This window comes from Bos indicus x Bos taurus, chromosome 11, assembly GCF_003369695.1.
Source record: "Bos indicus x Bos taurus breed Angus x Brahman F1 hybrid chromosome 11, Bos_hybrid_MaternalHap_v2.0, whole genome shotgun sequence".
NCBI classification, from domain to species: Eukaryota; Metazoa; Chordata; class Mammalia; order Artiodactyla; family Bovidae; genus Bos; species Bos indicus x Bos taurus.
Genome location: NC_040086.1, coordinates 30401455 through 30421241, shown reverse-complemented (window position 1 = coordinate 30421241; position 19787 = coordinate 30401455). Strand labels below are relative to the sequence as shown.

The 19787-nt window shown below is 35.6% G+C and overlaps 1 protein-coding gene across 4 annotated transcripts in view; it reads right to left on the bottom strand.

Annotated features, from left to right (window-relative positions):
* Window positions 1-19787, bottom strand: part of FOXN2 (forkhead box N2) — a 59451-nt gene that overhangs the window by 15005 nt on the left and 24659 nt on the right. For all 4 annotated transcript variants that reach the window (XM_027555206.1, XM_027555203.1, XM_027555205.1 and 1 more), the window contains 2 exons: window positions 11039-11589; window positions 1825-1949 (listed from right to left, as the gene is read on the bottom strand). In XM_027555206.1, coding sequence (XP_027411007.1) covers window positions 1825-1949; window positions 11039-11575 — 662 coding nt within the window. In that variant the 5' untranslated portion in view covers window positions 11576-11589. The remainder of the gene's footprint in view (window positions 1-1824; window positions 1950-11038; window positions 11590-19787) is intronic.

Sequence of the window (19787 nt, the reverse complement as noted above, 5' to 3'; positions counted from 1 at the left end):
TATAGGTGTTACTACAGAAATGAAAGTGTTTATCAAAACAATGTTTAAAGAAGACTGTATGGTAATGACAAAAAAAAAAAAGTTCCTGATTTAATTAAAAATATCAATTACAAATCAAAATTTCTATATTTATGAAAAAGAGACCAGCAGTTTCTTTTTTTTAATTTCAAAAATTTTTAAATATTTTTGGAACAAACTTTCCTCTTCTTTGGAATTTGTGATAGTATTTAAAAAAAAAAAAATCTGTTTGGCTAACTAAATTAGTCTATTTCTTAGTCACAGTTTCATATACACTATATAGTTCATTCTCTTCCTCAGACTTAACCAATTATGGCATGAAAGGGCTACACAAAGGCATGTCAGATGGAACTGTCATTCTGTCCAACAATAATAAAGAGAAAATATTTCTAAAAATATTTTAAAGTCAAAGATTACAACCTCTATGCTGCTGTTTACCTGTTTTTAAACCACAAAATCATCTTTAACATTTAAACATATAAAAAATGAAAACATGAAAATATATCATATCAAAGGCACAGAAAAGTGTATTTTTGATGGTATACAAAAAAAGTGTGCCAATTCTCCCATTTAATTTTTAATAAAAAATAGCATTGCTAAATAAAACATAAAAGCAGTATCAACAGAACTTACCATTAATTTCCCAACTACTGTTCTTTTAAACTAGGACATCTCATAAGCACCAATACTAAAGAAAGTATCAACTCCCAAACAATGAGAATATAAACTCTGATAACATCTTTTCAGAGTTTCATTTCATAAGGATAAACTAGTTCTTGTCACAATGATCCTTCTAATCTACTAATATGGTAAATAAGCTTAAATCTCAATAAGTATGTATGTATATATATTGCTGAAATTTCAACTTTAGGCTAATTTTTAAAACTTATCAGCTACAAACACTCCTCTAAAAGTTATATAATTTAATTCCTTAAACACTACATGAAATGTTAGTAACTGCTGCAAATGGGAGTTCACTCTTCTACTTTTGTGAATGTTTCAAATTTTTCAATTATTTTACTAAAAAGCTTTAAAAAACTTTTTATAGACTACCCTTAAAAGTATTTTGACAAAACTGTCATTTTCAACTCAAATGAATATATATAATAGAATTTAAAAATAAAGATTCTAAAGGCTTCTTTCAAAGGCAATAGTCAGATTTAAAGTCATCATTTTCAGATTTGACTTAAAATGGGAAAGCTTTAAGATCAATTTAATGATGACTGAGAAAACAAAAGGCCAAGGAAAAGTATATTTGCCAACAGAAACAAATCAAATAAAAATCCAAAGCATTATTTTACTTGACATTTAAAAATTTGAGACTTGAACATAATTTTCAAATATTAAACATGCTATGAAGGGAAAAAATCTTAAAATAGAAAAATGAATATAAGTGTATATATAAATGCTGCAAACAAACTACCTTATTTTAAAAATTTTAAATATACTTCTATTTTCTTGTGTCTTTAGGTCAGTATTAGTACTGCAGACAATGTAAATGATCTGATCTTTCCAAAAAGGTTTCAGGTTATACCTGAATTCATATTATCACTATCTTCAGAGTTTAGTTAGAATACATTATTAATTATTAATACATTTTGCAGAATTTATGCTCTCAATTACCCAACATCTTGGTTCCTAATAAGTAAAAATGCCCTAGTCTAATGTCTTATCAGTAAATAATTCTCTATGTAATTCGGAAAAAAAAAAAAAAAGATGAAAAAAACCCCACAACTTTAAGTTATTCCATCTCATATAATGAAATCTTACATATTGCCACTGACATTTACATCTTAGATCTTGTACCTTTGTGGTGATGCAGGAGGGCTGTAAAATGTGGATTTTGAGGAGAAAGGTTGCTTCTTCAGTGCCTGCATAAGGTTGGGTTTATATTCTGGATCAACACACCATAAGGAACCTTTTCCATTAACCTAAAATAAATTACATAAGAATTAGTAATCTGGAATCAGACACAAAAAGTGTCTGAATGTCTTTCATAAATGTGTGGGGACACAAAACCCAATAGCACCTTTTGAATACAATGCAAACACTGAAGTAAACTTGCCAGCAATGAACTGTGTGATTAAAAGCCCTGGAGGCAGACAGCCTGGGTTCCTATCTCCAGCTCTGCCATTTACCCGCTGCGTAACTTTAGGAAGGTTAACTAACTTCTATTTCTCTGGGTCATTATTCCCGTATTTGGAAGGTACGGATAATAATAGTAGCTACCTCACAGGGTTGTTCCATAGATTTAATTACACGTAGAGTACTCTGCACAGTGCATGGTGCATAGGGCCACAAGACCACAACACTCTAGGACACACCATTCACATTTGCATCACAGTTTGTGAGAATGATACAACACCAAGCTATGTAGAGAACAGCATGAAGGGCTATGCATGATGGCCCTTCAATTAGGTGGTGTCATTCCCCCCAAAGTGCTAAACAATATGATACTGGGTGATGCATCCAAAAATAATTATTTTTATGGCATTAACACTAGTATTTATTTTCCCATTTAAACTGCTTAAATTCAAAGCAAACAATTTAATGAAGAGATGGCAAAAGTCTCAAAGAGTAAAATAAAAAACTGAGGGATGGAAAAGACTCTTGTAAAAGGTAAAAAAGAGGAATAAGTACCATCCCTATCCTCAATATGGTTAAGTTACAACATTTGAGGGCCTTTTGGATAATAAGGTAAAGGGTACACAAGCCCAGATTTCATGGAAATAGTCATAAGAATCTAAAAATAATAGAAATGTATGCTTATTGGAAACTAGAGAAAATATAAAGAGAAGTGCCCACTAAATGGCAAATGAGAGATGACTCAAAGAATGGCTTGCCTGCTCCACAGTTCCTCTAATATGAAGGAACAGCTCACCAGGAAGGTAAGCAGACAATATACCTGAAGAATATCACTAAAATGATCTAATGTGCAGGGGAAAGGCCAGACCAGGAGATAATTCCTTCAAAGAGGTTTGAAAAATGCTGCATGTTTTACCTCCTTTCTTCTTAGAAGGTCACACTACATATTAGCAGATCGATGGTGGTTTAGTCGCTAAGTCATGTCCGACTCTTGCGACCCCATGGACTGTAGCCTGACAGGGTCCTCTGTCCATGGGGATTCTTCAGGCCAGAACACTGGAGCGGGTTGCCATTTCCTTCTCCAGGGGATCTTCCCAACCCAGGAATCAAACCTGGGTCTCCTGCATTGCAGGCAGATTCTTTACTGATTGAGCTATGAGGGGGTTCTAAATAGTCTTGCTTTATTTAAACCTGTTTTGTATTAAAAACACTGATGTAACTGATGAATTCTTACAGAATATACTTTCCTAATGTTAACACTGAGAAATGTTTTTTTTTTTTTTGGTAGAAAAAACTACAAACATTGATTAGACCATGAAGAAAAATAAATCTTATTTAAAGGTCACTCTAGTGCAAAAAGGAAAAAAAAAAAAAACCCAACTGCAAAATTCTCTGACCACTTGGAAATTTACAAATGCTCTTGAATTTAAAAAGATATCCAAACTATAATTACAAATTGTAAAGGGCATAAGAAAAACATAAAAACTAAGTGGATGTGGTCAAATGCACAGACATTAGTTGAGCTACTTAAATGAAATAACTGAAGGATTTCAGGAGCTGTAACATCACCTGCTAACTCTTCCTTAAGGATACATCTATCCTGTTTCTTTAGCTGAACATCCATCCCTATCTACCAACCTGAACAGTTTGACTAGAAGAACATCCCTACAAATGTACCACATGGACCCACAGCTTACATATAGAAGCCCACAGTCATGCAAGGAGGAGGTTCAACTGCAAACTCATCCCACTTCCCTAGAGCTAAACACCACTTGCACAGAAGTTAAGAGTACAAGCCTTGAAGAAGAGTACAATACCTACCTTTGGAAACCTGGCTCTGTCACTTAACAGCTGTGTAACCTTTAGAAAAATATCTATGGTTCTCTGTGCATTAGTATGCTCAAAATACATATAAAACAGTACCTTCTGGACATAAGCCCTTAATACCAAATACTACTATTGTTATGTTTTATGTTCATTTTCTTTGCAGTTTTAAAAACTGTTCCTCTTTCTTCCAGTCTAATATCATTGTTTTTATTCTCCAATAATTTGTTTTTCTGCTTCTATTCCACTAGATACTGACATTAAATTTTAATAAATATTTTTGAAGATATTTAATCTTTTGAAGATATAAATACCAAAAGTTAAATATAAGGTATAACCTGAACCCTTCTCACCATGGTGTACAAAATTTCCTCACAAGATTAGTGAGATTCAAACTGCTACTAATTTTTGTTTTTACATTACATCTTTTCTATTTCAAAAACCCCTTCTGAAAATTTGAATTATACCTCACAACATTAACAATCATCTAGACAACAGTAAAACTAACCCCTGCTCCTTTCTGCTTGTATAAAATCCCATATGATGTAAGCTATTATGATTGCTGAAGATTTAATATGATGAATTCCAGGGTGCTTCCATTTCCTGAACTGTTTTCAAAGTAACATTAGTCTATTACTGAGGTTTTTTTTAATCTCTGAATATCATGTCATAACTACTATAGCAGAACAGTATAATGAAAGAATGGTTTCACAGGTTTTAAAAGTGAAATATTAAAACACTGCTTACTGACTGGCTACTGACATTGGACTAATAATTTAATCTCTATCTGTCCTCTAATTCATATTTTATCTGTAAAAAAACAGACCACTTCACTGAGTTGTGATGAGATTCAAATAAGAAAATTTTTATGTAAGTGACAGAGCTGCAAAGTAAATGAATACAAGAGGTTATACTGAAAATGGCAGAAAGTCAGTTTATGTTCCTATTCTTTTCTTCTAAGAGATGAAGGACTTTTAAAAACATAAACAATAAGAACAAAAATTAATTAATTTTGAAATGAGACAAAAGTTAGAAATAAACAAGAATTAAACTGATAAGGGAAAAACACTTTCGTGTGAGGAAAAGTATGGTAATTGAGTGTAAGGCAGTTTTTAACATCCCAGCCACTTAAATATATTGGACAAGAAAAACCATGGTGTCATATCATACTGTAATACAGAAAGTAACGTACCATACTATCAGATGAAAGTTTTTCTGGCCTGTGGCAGCAAGATATCACATGAACTACATTGAAATTTTAAGTTTTTTCCAAAGGAAGTCAAATTTCTACCCATGTATTTTAGAATTAAGTGATGGACCATCCCATCTTAAATTAGATGTAATTCCAATCACTTGGCCTAAGTGGTAAGTGTATTCTGAAGATAGAGAAATAAAACTTTAAAAGTGATAGCACCCACAACATCCTTTGTCCCCAAACCACTTCAGTTTCATATAGAAAAGAAATACATAAATTATTTTTCATATATAGACTAAGACAATTATTTTAATGATTCTAACCATGTTCTATCTTGGTATTCCTGAGATTATACTCCCAGAAGCTGTTTGGTTCATAAATCTACTTTTAAAATTCTATTGTGAGAGAACTGCAAATTGTTTTGACCACAGAAGAATTAGTATTTCCTTGAAACAGCAAATTGGAAGCACTAGTACTGAAAACTTGCAGTTCAGGGCATTTAAGTATCTTGAGTAAGGTCTCCAAATAACCGTCTGTTTTGTGTTACCATGGCAGCACTTCCGTTCACTGAGCCTGTTCACAAACTATCAGTAACAAGATAGAATTATGTATTTGCTAATCTATGTTTTAGAGTCTAAAGCAAAAAACTTATTTTTAAATCTAAGTCTCAGTTAAAAACTATGTCTCTTTATTGTTGTGCTTAGATGATAGAACACAAATACTAAAGAGTTTAAGAAGTATTATTTTAAAGTGAATATGACTATTACAAGAAATGTTTTTTTGTGCAGTGGAAACAGGAAATGTGCATTCTCTCATGTACTATTTTGCATTTTGAAACTCTAAGGCTTTTGGACATATTTGGTAAAGAACCACTGAAGGTTCTGAAGAAATAAGGAATATACTGAGACTTGAACTTTTAAGATTTATCTTAATGGAAGTTGTAAAGAACATTGGAAGAAACAAAGTTCACTATTCCTGGAATGTTTTCATGTACCTGCACTGTACATTTTAATATTCCCCCCCCTTGACTACCTTTTTCAGTGGTTTTTAGAACCACTGAATTTAAAAGGGCATTCATAATTCTTGCTCATAGTGTGAACTTTCAATGGTGGCTTGCATGACTTCATTTCTTGGGATTCAGCTATTGAAGCAAATCACACCACGAAAATGTACAGCCTGAAATTGTACAGGCAAAACTTATGATTTCACGTTCCCCAGCTAAATTCTCACATTAAATATTTTAGTCTGGCTTTTATAACAAAGTTTGAAAAGCAGATTTTAAGACTTCAATGTTAATGTTCAAAACATAAAAACAAAACAAAAACACCTTGTCTAGCTTTTCTGATTTTAAAATTCATAAATAACAAGCCAAGATTCTTAGGCCTATCTTTTGAGAGTGGTAACTACGGTATGGATGAGGGCAGGGAGCTAAGCAGCAGCCATAGCAGGTGACTAAGTATCTATATCAACCTGTGGTTTGACCTGGACCTTTGTCATCTTGCTTTCTTTTTTGAGATTATCATCTCCAGACAATTATTCATCAGAAAAAGTGCTTTTCAAGGTTGCCAAACCTAATGGAAGTGAGTATAACTTACTTGCCTTTTGCACGTTGAAAAAGGAAAAAAATCAGTATTTTGAGGTACTGATTCAAGCAGTAGTTTATTAAAAAATAAAATAAAAACGAACCACAAGCACTCCCAATCTCACTTGAATTTATCACTTTTTGTCCAAATTTTGCACTTAATGACATAATGTTGGCAGCTTGAAAATGGCCACGATAGAAATATTTATATCATGGAAATTGGCAAAAGTGATACCTTCACCCTCACCCAATTGTTAAATATTTAGCAATACACCACTGTTCATATATTTTTAATTCTAATCTTTTGGCTGCTACTTGATGCTAATCAAGTTTTTTTCTTCTTTCTTTTGGCTGTGAGATGCAGCACGTGGGATCTTAGTTCCCTGACCCATATCAGACCTGCACTCCCTGCAGTGGAAGTGTGGAGTTTTAACCCCTGGACTGCCAGGGATATCCCCATTTTCAAGTTTTTTTTTTTGCAACATTTGACACTGTTGCTCATTCACACTTAAACTTACCCTCGCTGGCTTCCATTATACCATACTTTCCCTAGACCCTTCTACTAAAAACCAATGCTGATGACTAGTTTCTTTTATATCTTGCCATAAGCATAAATACAATAGGTCTAAAACTAGAAAAGAATTAACTGATACAGTTCAAAAAATAAAATCTAATGATGCATAGTAGAAAGAATACATACAAAATTTTCAACACTTTCAGTCATTTGAAAGGAGAGTCTGACTGATAGGGGAATGCGTTTCCAAAATGACTTACTCATATGCATATTGAGTCTGATTTCCTTGCCATACGGGTCTCTCCATAGGGCTATTTAAATGTCCTTATGATATAGCAGCTGACTTCCCATATAGCTAACTGGCCAAGAACCCAAGATGGAAGCCATGTCTTTTATGACCTGGATTCAAAAGGCACACTCCATTTCCATAATATCCTCTTGGTTACACACACCAGCCAAATTCCGTAGTGAAGGGGGACTCTGCTGCTGCTGCTAAGTTGCTTCAGTCGTGTCCAACTCTGTGCGACCCCATAGACGGCAGCCCATCAGGCTCCCCTATCCCTGGGATTCTCTAGGCGAGAACACTGGAGTGGGTTGCCATTTCTTTCTCCAATGCATGACAGTAAAAAGTGAAAGTGAAATCGCTCAGTCGTGTCCGACTCTTTGCGACCCGATGGACTGCAGCCTACCAGGCTCCTCCATCTGTGGGATTTTCCAGGCAAGAGTACTGGAGTGGGGTGCCATCGCCTTCTCTGAAGGGGGACTCTACAAGGGCACAGATACTGGAAGGCAGGGCTCATTTGGGGGCTACCTTGGAGGCTAGCTATAACAGACTGATCCTTAAAAATTGCTGAGGCTTTTTAATGGCTGAGCACATAGCTGGCCTTCATAAATATTCCATGTGTAGTAAAGAATGTGTTAAATAGCAATTTATTACATAGCAGTAGATAACTAATACAATCTCCTTTAATCGTAAGAAAATGATGTGTCCAAATGCCTTGCTACCCAGGGTGTCTCATGGATTAGAGGCATCAGGATCACCTCAAAGCCTGTTAGAAATTAGAAAGCCTCAGTCTCCATCCTAGATTTGCTGAAGAAGAATGTGTATTTTAACAAGATCCCCAGATGATCAGTAGATACTTTCAAGTCTGAACAGCACTGTCCTATGAAATCCTTCAGTTATCTAAAGATTTAATTACTTGCTTTTTAAACTTTTATTCCAGAATTTTTATATCAGAACTTTCTGCTGCCACTTGGGTTATAGAAAACTACAAAAGAACAACACTCCTAGATTAACAAGAAAAAAACCAAAATAATCTACAAAACCATAATTTTTTATGAGCCTGAGAATTTAGACTGCAAGAAGAATTGATTTTGAGGTGTGACAGGATCTGTGAGGAGGGATGAAACATAAGAGCTGTTTCACTTTTGGTACAGCATGGAAAAAGTGGCAGTTACGATAAAAAGTAAGAAAACAAAATACTCAAGGAGACCTAAGGAAGACACCCTTGGAGATGGAAATAGATGTGTTGAGCCGACTATGGTCTGTGGTTAGAGCAAGGATATCAGGCATAGCTCATTCATGCTCCAGGCCCTGAGTGAGTATAAGGTAAGATCAGGTGTCCCTCTGGGAGAGGCACTAAACCTGCCTAAACCCTGGACAAAGCAAATAAGAAGCAAAAGCTGTCTGCCACTGAGAGAGAGAAAAAGTACCCTCCCTCACCCCAGTCACCAGCAAAAGACAGCTACTGTTGGAAGAAAAGTACAAAACCCAGTTATCCTCACACTTTACTGATACTAGGCAATGCAGTATACATCATGTGGAGAAAGACAGGAAATTAGCTCATGCTCAAATGCTCCAAAGATACAAAGCAGAGATCTGCTGCCACTGGGAAATGGTCACTCACTTGTACCCAGAACTTCCCACTGATATTAGGTAACATTTACTTACCATGATGGGAGTGGACAAGAAACTGGCCTGAATGCTGGAACAGTGCTGTTCAAAAGGAACTTATACAATGACAAAGTATCGTATATTTGTTCTCTCCAGTATACCAACCACTAGCCACATGGAGGTCTCTGGCTATTGATAAGTGCAGCTCTGGACTTCACTGGGTGGATGGGAGTCTGCTCATGGAAGAGACAGGGCGTCCCACACTTGAGGCACGGGCATACAATAAGCCTGCCTGACACTAAAACTGGAGAAGAACCAAGAAACCTATCCTGTTCACACCAAGAACCTTGCACCAAGTAACAAGGAAGAACGATCTACTGCTAAGGGAGGAGTAAGCGTACAGAGAGAAATATTTAACTCCCCTCCCACTTCTAAGCTAAATGTGTCACAAACTGACAGATAAAGGTGGAGCAGAAAAGCTAAGAAAAATCACCTGACATTCCCGGCCTCACACTAAATACAAAGTATCAGCAGTCTCTCCATAGTAATGTAAAGACTATGGTATATCAAAGGTAACTATGACAACCACAAAACCCACCCAACTCAACTATTAACTAGATTGATCAATACCTGTCCATACTAACAACCTGACAGAAGTAGAGTCATATCTATTTCTTGATAGAAATATTTTTTACTCCAGTTTCTACCATTTTTTAACAAGCAATGTCTGATATTTAATGCAAAATTATGTGACACACAAAAGCAGGAAACAAAACAATTAACAAAACCAGACTCAGAGATGGTCCAAATATTGAAATTATCAGACAGACACTGTGACTATGATTAATTTGTTTAACAGACCTAGTGGGAAATTTTTAGCAGAAAGTTGGAGACTTTTTAAAGGAAAATGAAAATACTTAAAAAAAAAATGAAGATTTTATTAGGCTGATCAGCAGAATGGATACAAGAAAGAAAAAAACTGTACAAAGATCAATAGAAATTATCCAAACTGAAACAAAGAAAAAAGAGTAGGAAGAGGGATAGAGCAATCAAGAGGTGAGACAACAGCAAATGGTCTAACATATTTTCATTGTAGGTGGTGAATCACAAGAAATATTTGAAGAGATAATGAGGAAACAAATTTCTAAGTTTAATGAATGACAACAAACCACAGATCCAAGAATGTCAGAATAACCAAGGCAGGATAAAATAAAGAAAAACACACTTAGGCACATCATAGTCAAATTGCTAAAAAGTAGTGATAAAGATAAAAATCTTGAGGACAGTAAGGAAAAAAAACTACAAACAAAAGAACAAAGATAAGAATGCCAACAGACTTCTCATCACAAACTATGCTACCCAGAAGACAAGAGAATAATGTCTTAAAAGTATTTAAATAGAAAACAAATAATGCAATAACAGATTTAAATCCAACTGTATCAATTACACTAATGTAAAAGATCCACATTCCAATTTTAAGGCAGACACTGTCATATTGAACAAATAAGAATTTATAAATACAGCAACAAGAACATTACAGAAACTAAAAACAGAAAGTTGGGATATTAAAAAAACTAATTAATTATAATCGAACCACTTTTTTGTATACCTGAAACTAATGCAACATTGTAAATTAACTATACTTCAATTTTTAAAAGTTAAAGAAAATAAAAAGGAAATAATAAACTCCTAATTTATACCTAATTTGTACCTTTAGTAGACTGAACATAATTCTGCTAGATTTATATCAATACTGAAGAAACTTCAAAACATCTGAGATGAAAGCAGATGGTGAATAAAATTAAGTTCAAACTGAAGTAATCTGACTTGACTATCTTTTGTCTTCCTTTGACTTCCTCATATTTTAAGATCTCCGTCCTATTTTCCCCCACCTCCCTAAATATAGCAACGTTCATAAACACTGACCTTGCCGTGGCTTCTTTCCACTTTCTGAAAACATTTATTCAGGGACAGATTATGTCGAACAGAATTCTTCCAGCCAGTTGGTGCAGTTGCAAAATATGGGAAGCGGTTCAGAATCCAGCTATAAATTTCTTTGACTGGCAAACACTTATTTGGAGAGTGTTCAATAGCCATATAAATGAGAAGACTAAAGGAGTATGGGGGCTTTGAAGTTGCTGATTTTTTTTCTTGGCTCTGATAGCACGACGGTCCAAAGGATGGCACATCATCTCCTTCTATGTCATACAATGGACTAACAATTGGAAGACCTTCGCTTCCAAAGCTGAAGTTTGTTAGGAGATTAGTACTTTCGTGAAGCCAGTTCAAGTTTGTGAGTTCATCATCTGCTGACTCATTGTCCACTAGAGTGGCCTTTGGCCTGGCAGCATCAACAGCTTCAGGCAAGCTTCCCATTTTGTAAATCTGGCTCAATCCTGCAACCTTTTCAGCTCCTGGAGTTTCAGCTCTCTTTTCTGGAGTCATTCCAATTACTGGACCCATTTACTCTTACAGTTCTGTAACAAAAGAAACAATTATCAACCAATGTTATACTTAAGATTCATAAGCACATGGAAAAAGGAAACACAAATTTAAATATCCCCAAATCAGAGAAATTTTATAATCAATATCCCATATAATATTTAAGTATATTTGCATAACAAATGCTAAAGGTTATAATACAGAATTTATTTCATGTTATTTGAAATGGCTATAAATAAAATGCCCCACTATAGCACAATATGTACAGGTGATATTAATAAAGCTGAATGTATTCTGAATACTTATTACAGTCCCTAGCCCATAATAACTGCCTAATAAGTAATGTGTGCTATTACTAAAAATGAATAATTATATCTTTGAATTCTAAAATTCTATAATCTATTCATCTATAATTTCACTATAATTACAGTGAAATTAACAGTCATACATAAGGCTCAAAATAGATAATAAATTTAAAATAAGCTCAAACAGTAATTCCAAATAAACTTTCCTCAAATATGATTATAATACTATAAAGAAATAATTTCTAATATTTTTATAGTATATCATACTAAAAAGATAACATTTCTTAATCACTAAATTCATTACTAGCAAAATCATATTTACTACAGATTTATTATTGTAAATTCCAGTATTTCAGAGAGCTGAAACTCCAGTATTTATTATTGTAAATTCCAGTATTTTAACTCTTCCTTCTATATACTATCTCATCAAGTACTGATGGTGAAAGGTTGACATTCTTAGTCAAGTTTGAACTGTCACTGTATTTTCAAGGGGAGGAAAAAAAGCTGTTTCTAAGCTATCCTTTTTTATTTCTATTCTCTCAATGATTTTTTTTTACTTCTGAAACATACTTCAATTCAAACATCTTACTACGGAAGAATAACTGACCAAAAGGGAAAGTGGCAGAACTGAAGTGCCATTTAATTCATTTTCCATGGTTCATCAAGGTAACTCACTTCCGAATTCTGTGAAAAACCCTCTACGTATACTATTATTCTAGTCAAACTTATATTTATGTAAGTGAAATAAGAGAAGCAACCCCGGGATTTTATTTTATTTAAAACATAGCTGGCAGGTTTCTCTAATTATGAAAACTGGTCAATGTTGGATATAAAACAATCTGGATTCTTGTAGCTATTAGACGTAATCTCAGAATACCCAATTATCAGTAACATCCATCAGCTAATATTTGGGGTGTAAGCCATTGTACTAAATACTACATATTGTATCTTAAATGACTATCAATTAAAATGCATAAATTTTATTTACACTATTACTTAGTTCTACATATGGTCCTTTTCCTCCCACTGTGAATCCCATGATAAGAGTCTTTAATACATCGTAACAAAACATTGGGCATAAGGAAGCACTCAAATTATAATTTCAAATTGAAATGAACTTATAAGCAACAAATACCAAGTGCTGTGCTACCTGCTTTTAAAAGTTACTTTATTTTTGAAACAAACCATTAATGCTAGGAAATATCCCCACTAGTTACAATAAGAAAGTTGAAAATCCCTGTTATGGAAGCCAAGTAAGTAAACTGCCTAATGTTCTAAAGCTAATAAAAAGTGAAGCCAAAATTACAAACTACGCTGAGTTCAAGATTCAAGCTTCTTTGTCCATTCGAGTACACTCAATTTCTTCAGGAACGTTCATTTTTAGCAACACTACTTAAAACAGATACTGTTGACAGTCTCATCAGAAACTAATTCAAATGGTTGCAAATATGTCATCCTCTGAATCACAAGTTTAGAATGAAATCCCATTACTTTAAGATGCAAGACAATACTATGGCAGCAAACGTGCCAAAGATTACATAAAGCATTGCTTGCTTGGTTACTTTGCCTCAGTTGTGTTCAACTCTTTGCCAGCCAGGACTGCACCCTGCCAAGCTCCTCTGTCCATGGGATTCTCCAGGTAAGAATACTGGAGTGGGTTGCCATTTCCTTCTCCAAGGGATCTTCCCCACCCAGGGATTGAACCTGCATTTCTTATGTCTCCTGCATTGGCAGGTCGGTTCTTTACCACTAGCACCACATATAGCCAAGCAAAGTTAAAAAATCAAGTTTAAAGACTGACATCCTCTTAGTTAGGTTTCAGTTGTTACTGTATTTTCAAGGAAAGAAAAAAAGCTGTTTTTAAACTATCCTTGACGAGTCCACCAAGTCCACCAAAATAAATAGGCAAATGATCTTTCCCTACAAATAAGTATATAAATAACAAACATATGTATTAGAAAATATTCAACTTCACTGATTATTAAAAAATACAAAACAAAAATGTGACATTAAGTATGATAATATACTTAGAGTAGTGTCTGATAAACACAAATAATTAGTAACATTATACAAGTTTTGTTGCCTAATGTCAATGGTTTCATGCTAATGCTCAGTTGTTCACTTTTTGTGAACTCGTGGACTGTAGTCCACCAGGCTCCTCTGTCCATGGGATTTTCAGGCAAGAATACTGGAGGAGGTTGCCACTTCCTTCTCCAGAGGATTTTTCCACGACCCAGGGATCAAACTTGCGTCTCCTGCATTGGCAAGTGGATTCTTTACTACTGAGCCACCTGGGAAGCCCTATCACCAACCAATTAAAAAAATTTGTAATAACACAATTTTGGGCAAGGACTTGGGGCCATTTTGAAAAACAAGATGGCAATATGCACCAAGAATCATTAAAAATGTCATATTCTTTGATTCAATGCTTCCACTTATGAGTCACTCCAGTGAAATAATCCTAAATCAGAGAAAATATTCTCTCCTTATCTTTTACACACACACAAACACACGCACGCACACAGATGTTTATCCAGGAATTATGAAAAAGAGGAAAACTATAAAGTTTATATATTTTATTACAGAGAAATAGCTAAGTAAATGAAAGCGCATCTATTTAATCTAATATTTAGCAGTCATTAAAAATGAAAATTATGAAGTAAAAATTGAAGATTGTGAAGTAAACAAAAAAGTTTACTAAAAACTGGCAAAAAAAAGTAGGAAATATACAAGAAGCTAACAGTGGTTTATACAGTGGAAGTGAGAAATAGATTTAAGGGCCTAGATCTGATAGATAGAGTACCTGATCAACTATGGAATGAGGTTTGTGACATTGTACAGGAGACAGGGATCAAGATCATCCCCATGGAAAAGAAATGCAAAAAAGCAAAATGGCTGTCTGGGGAGGCCTTACAAATAGCTGTGAAAAGAAGAGAAGCGAAAAGCAAAGGAGAAAAGGAAAGATATAAACATCTGAATGCAGAGTTCCAAAGAATAGCAAGAAACGATAAGAAAGCCTTCTTCAGTGATCAATGCAAAGAAATAGAGGAAAACAACAGAATGGGAAAGACTAGGGATCTCTTCAAGAAAATCAGAGATACCAAAGGAACATTTCATGCAAAGATGAGCTCGATAAAGGACAGAAATGGTATGGACCTAACAGAAGCAGAAGATATTAAGAAGAGATGGCAAGAATACACAGAAGAACTGTACAAAAAAGATCTTCACGACCCAGATAATCACAATGGTGTGATCACTCACCTAGAGCCAGACATCCTGGAATGTGAAGTCAAGTGGGCCTTAGAAAGCATCACTATGAACAAAGCTAGTGGAGGTGATGGAATTCCAGTTGAGCTATTCCAAATCCTGAAAGATGATGCTATAAAAGTGCTGCACTCAATATGCCAGCAAATTTGGAAAACTCAGCAGTGGCCATAGGACTGGAAAGGTCAGTTTTCATTCCAATCCCAAAGAAAGGCAATGCCAAAGAATGCTCAAACTACCACACAATTGCACTCATCTCACACGCTAGTAAAGTAATGCTCAAAATTCTCCAAGCCAGGCTTCAGCAATATGTGAACCGTGAACTTCCTGATGTTCAAGCTGGTTTTAGAAAAGGCAGAGGAACCAGAGATCAAATTGCCAACATCCACTGGATCATGGAAAAAGCAAGAGAGTTCCAGAAAAACATCTATTTCTGCTTTGACTATGCCAAAGCCTTTGACTGTGTGCATCACAATAAACTGTGGAAAATTCTGAAAGAGATGGGAATACCAGACCACCTGATCTGCCTCTTGAGAAATTTGTATGCAGGTCAGGAAGCAACAGTTAGAACTGGACCTGGAACAACAGACTGGTTCCAAATAGGAAAAGGAGTTCGTCAAGGCTGTATATTGTCACCCTGTTTATTTAACTTACATGCAGAGTACATCATGAGAAACGCTGGACTGGAAGAAACACAAGCTGGAATCAAGATTGCCTGGAGAAATATCAATAACCTCAGATATGCAGATGACACCAGCCTTATGGCAGAAAGTGAAGAGGAACTAAAAAGCCTCCTGATGAAAGTGAAAGTGGAGAGTGAAAAAGTTGGCTTAAAGCTCAACATTCAGAAAACGAAGATCATGGCATCCGGTCCCATCACTTCATTGGAAATAGATGGGGAAACAGTGGAAACAGTGTCAGACTTTATTTTTCTGGGCTCCAAAATCACTACAGATGGTGACTGCAACCATGAAATTAAAAGACACTTACTCCTTGGAAGCGGAGAAGGCAATGGCACCCCACTCCAGTACTCTTGCCTGGAAAATCCCATGGACAGAGGAGCCTGGTGGGCTGCAGTGCAGGGGGTCACTAAGAGTCGGACACGACTGAGCGACTTCACTTTCACGCACTGGAGAAGGAAATGGCAACCCACTCCAGTGTTCTTGCCTGGAGAATCCCAGGGATGGGGGAGCCTGGTGGGCTGCCGTCTATGGGGTCCCACAGAGTCGGACACGACTGAAGTGACTTAGCAGCACTCCTTGAAAGGAAAGTTATGACCAACCTAGATAGCATATTCAAAAGCAGAGACATTACTTTGCCAACAAAGGTTCGTCTAGTCAAGGCTGTGGTTTTTCCTGTGGTCATGTATGGATGTGAGAGTTGGACTGTGAAGAAGGCTGAGCACCGAAGAATTGATGCTTTTGAACTGTGGTGTTGGAGAAGACTCTTGAGAGTCCCTTGGACTGCAAGGAGATCCAACCAGTCCATTCTGAAGGAGATCAGCCCTGGGATTTCTTTGGAAGGAATGATGCTAAAGCTGAAACTCCAGTACTTTGGCCACCTCATGCGAAGAGTTGACTCACTGGAAAAGACTCTCATGCTGGGAGGGATTGGGGGCAGGAGGAGAAGGGGACAACAGAGGATGAGACGGCTGGATGGCATCACTGACTCGATGGACATGAGTCTGAGTGAACTCTGGGAGTTGGTGATGGACAGGGAGGCCTGGCGTGCTGCCATTCATGGGGTCACAAAGAGTCGGACACGACTGAGCGACTGATCTGATCTGAACAGTGGTTTATATAATAACTTGGTAATTTTTTTCTTTGTTATATTTTCCAGTGTTTAAGATGTTTATTACTTTTATAGTTTAAAATTAAAACAATATACTCAAGGCAGAAAAGGTTGTGTTAGATTATTTTTAGTTGTATTTCCATTTCACACAAAACAAAATCACAAAACAGTCAGTCTGATCAAAGGCCTCTAGTCAAAAAACAGAAGCTACCTCTCATATTCTTAGTACAGTTTACTTTGTTACTAAGCTTTTCTGTAACACAATTTAGCTCACTGGTATGTGGGTAAAAGATTTTAGTACAATGTGAGAGTCACACAGGTTTGTACATGATTTTTCTCAGCCTATGTCTTTACACTACTAACTAATAAAAGCTAAACCTGAAATAAGCTAACATAGTGGAAAGCAGTAAGCTGCTGATGATACAGAACTGTACACAATTCTCTTTCAACCCATTTTCCTCCTCTTGGCACAGCTTGGCCACATGCATTTTCTGGAAAATACTTAATGAAATCTCCTCTCCAGATCTTTATGCATTTTACTGCCTCCATAACCCTGTAGCTTCAATCTTTCCTTGCACACCCTTCAATCAGGCTATCTTAGTTTTTTTTTTTTTTTAAATCTCAGGTTGACTGTAATATTTCTTTACTTGTAATAGATTTAATGTATTTTTTAAAATATTCTAGCATTCTTATTAAGATTTACTTCTGTTAGTGTTCTGGTTACAAAGCTTTGCAAGTTTTGGGTGTGACCCATATCACCTGCCCACAGTGTTTTCAGAAATATGTAATATGTAACACTGTAACAAAAGGTCTATATATTCTACACCAAAATCAAGAAAACTTTTAGCTTTAAGTTTTTATGAAACTACTTCTTAAAATGAACTGAAAATATTCAGTAGCAGATAATAATATGCATGGAAGTTTGATTCATAAAGCAAAATAAGTACAGAAATAAAAGGAAATCTGGACTAGTGATGTAATACTTCCTTTCAGTAATCTTTTAAGAACAATACTTCAATCAACCAAATATAATTGTTATACATAATAAATGTCACTCAAAATAGGCAGTTAAGCCTAGAAAATGTGGGATTTGAAAAATATATCCTAGGCTTCCCCTGGTGGCTCAGGGAAAGAGTGGTTAACAGTCTACATGCCAGTGCAGGAGACAAGGGTTTGATCCCTGACCTGGGAGGATCCCACATGTCTTAAGGAGCAACTTAAGGCCGTATGCTGAAACTACTGAGCCTGTGCTCTGGAGTCTTGGAGCTGCCAACTACTGAGCCCATGTGCTGCAGCTACTGAAGCCTGCATGCCCTACAGCCCATGCTCAGCAACAAGAGAAGCCTCTGCAATGAGAAGCCTGCCTGCACACCACACTAGAGAGTAGTCCCTGCTTGCCAAAACTAGAGAAACCCTGCGTGCAGCAATGAAGATGCCGCACAGCCAAAAAGAAAGAAAAATGTATCCTAATTTATTAGGTGTGGAACTAACATAACTCAAATAATGAATACATTCACTATCCGATTTCTAAAACCAAGACACTGCTACAAAAAAAAAAAAAAGGAAGTAAATGTACAAGACAATTTAGCAAAATACACATTTCTGACTCAAAATCTACACTTCAGGAAAGAACAGAATTTTCTCTCACAAGGACAATTTTTAAAGTGGAGAGTTCAAATAATCCCAGTATTATTTGAGCCCCTGCCTAGAGTTTCACTGTGTATCGGTCATGCAGTATCTTGAGAAGAGGGCTCAGTATTAAAATGCACCACATTTTTTTCAACTATGCAGCTCATACATCTCTAAAGGTGTCTAACAGGGAACTGCATGTCTGCATATCGTGTTCAATGATACAGTGATACTCAACTTCAGGGCAAGAAAAATAAGATTTCATATTGAAATTCTTAGATCACATCTCAAAATGTTAGAGGAGAGCACTTTTGCTTAGGTTTGTATTATTAATAATACTTGTCTGAGAGGAAATGCTTGACAGAGAATAAATAAGGGAAACCGAGGCAGTGAATTTTCAGTGTTACAAGGTGCTGAATTAAAGGTATTAGAGATTACACTGAGAGCTTTTTTTTTGCCCAAAATAACTAAGAAACCTCCTAAACGTACAGTGTTGTTTAAAACCACGTAGACTTTTATGACTTAATCTGTTCACATTTTAATTGACTGTATCAAAGACAAAGCAAATGAAATTTTTTTCCTTTATAATTAGAATCCTTGAATATTTATTACTTAGCCCTCTAAATTTTTCACACATCTTACAAAATTGAGTTGTACTGAAGCTTGTTTTCCTGTCCACCAAATTCATTAACATTACTGCAGCAGTAATTCATTCATTTTTTTTACAGATGACTTACATTCTACTTTATGAATATACCACAATTTATTACACTCTTTAGACATTTATGTTTATGTTCGGGGCTATTACAAGTAGTATTGCTATAGACATCCTTGTTTATATCCCTTGGAACACAACTGTAAACAAGTTTTCTGAAATTCTAAAAGCACAATACATGTGAAGCAGCAGAGTCACTGGGTCAGAGTATTCTTTTCTTCAACTTTAACTGCTAAGGACAGATTACTACCAGGAATGTACAAGTATACTGTTTGCTCCATGAACCCATCAAAAAAAATTTTTGCCAACCTGATGACTGTGAATTTGTATCTCCTTGTGGTATAATTTGCATTGCCCATATTATTAATGGAGTTGACTATCTCTTCACATACAAAAGAAACCTAGAAGGCAAACGTGTGTGTGTGTGTGTGTGTGTATATATATATATATAAAATTTTTGTGTGTGTGCCCCTTTCCATTAAGTGTCTACTGAAGCCATTTGTATTGTTTGGATACTAATTTTTATATG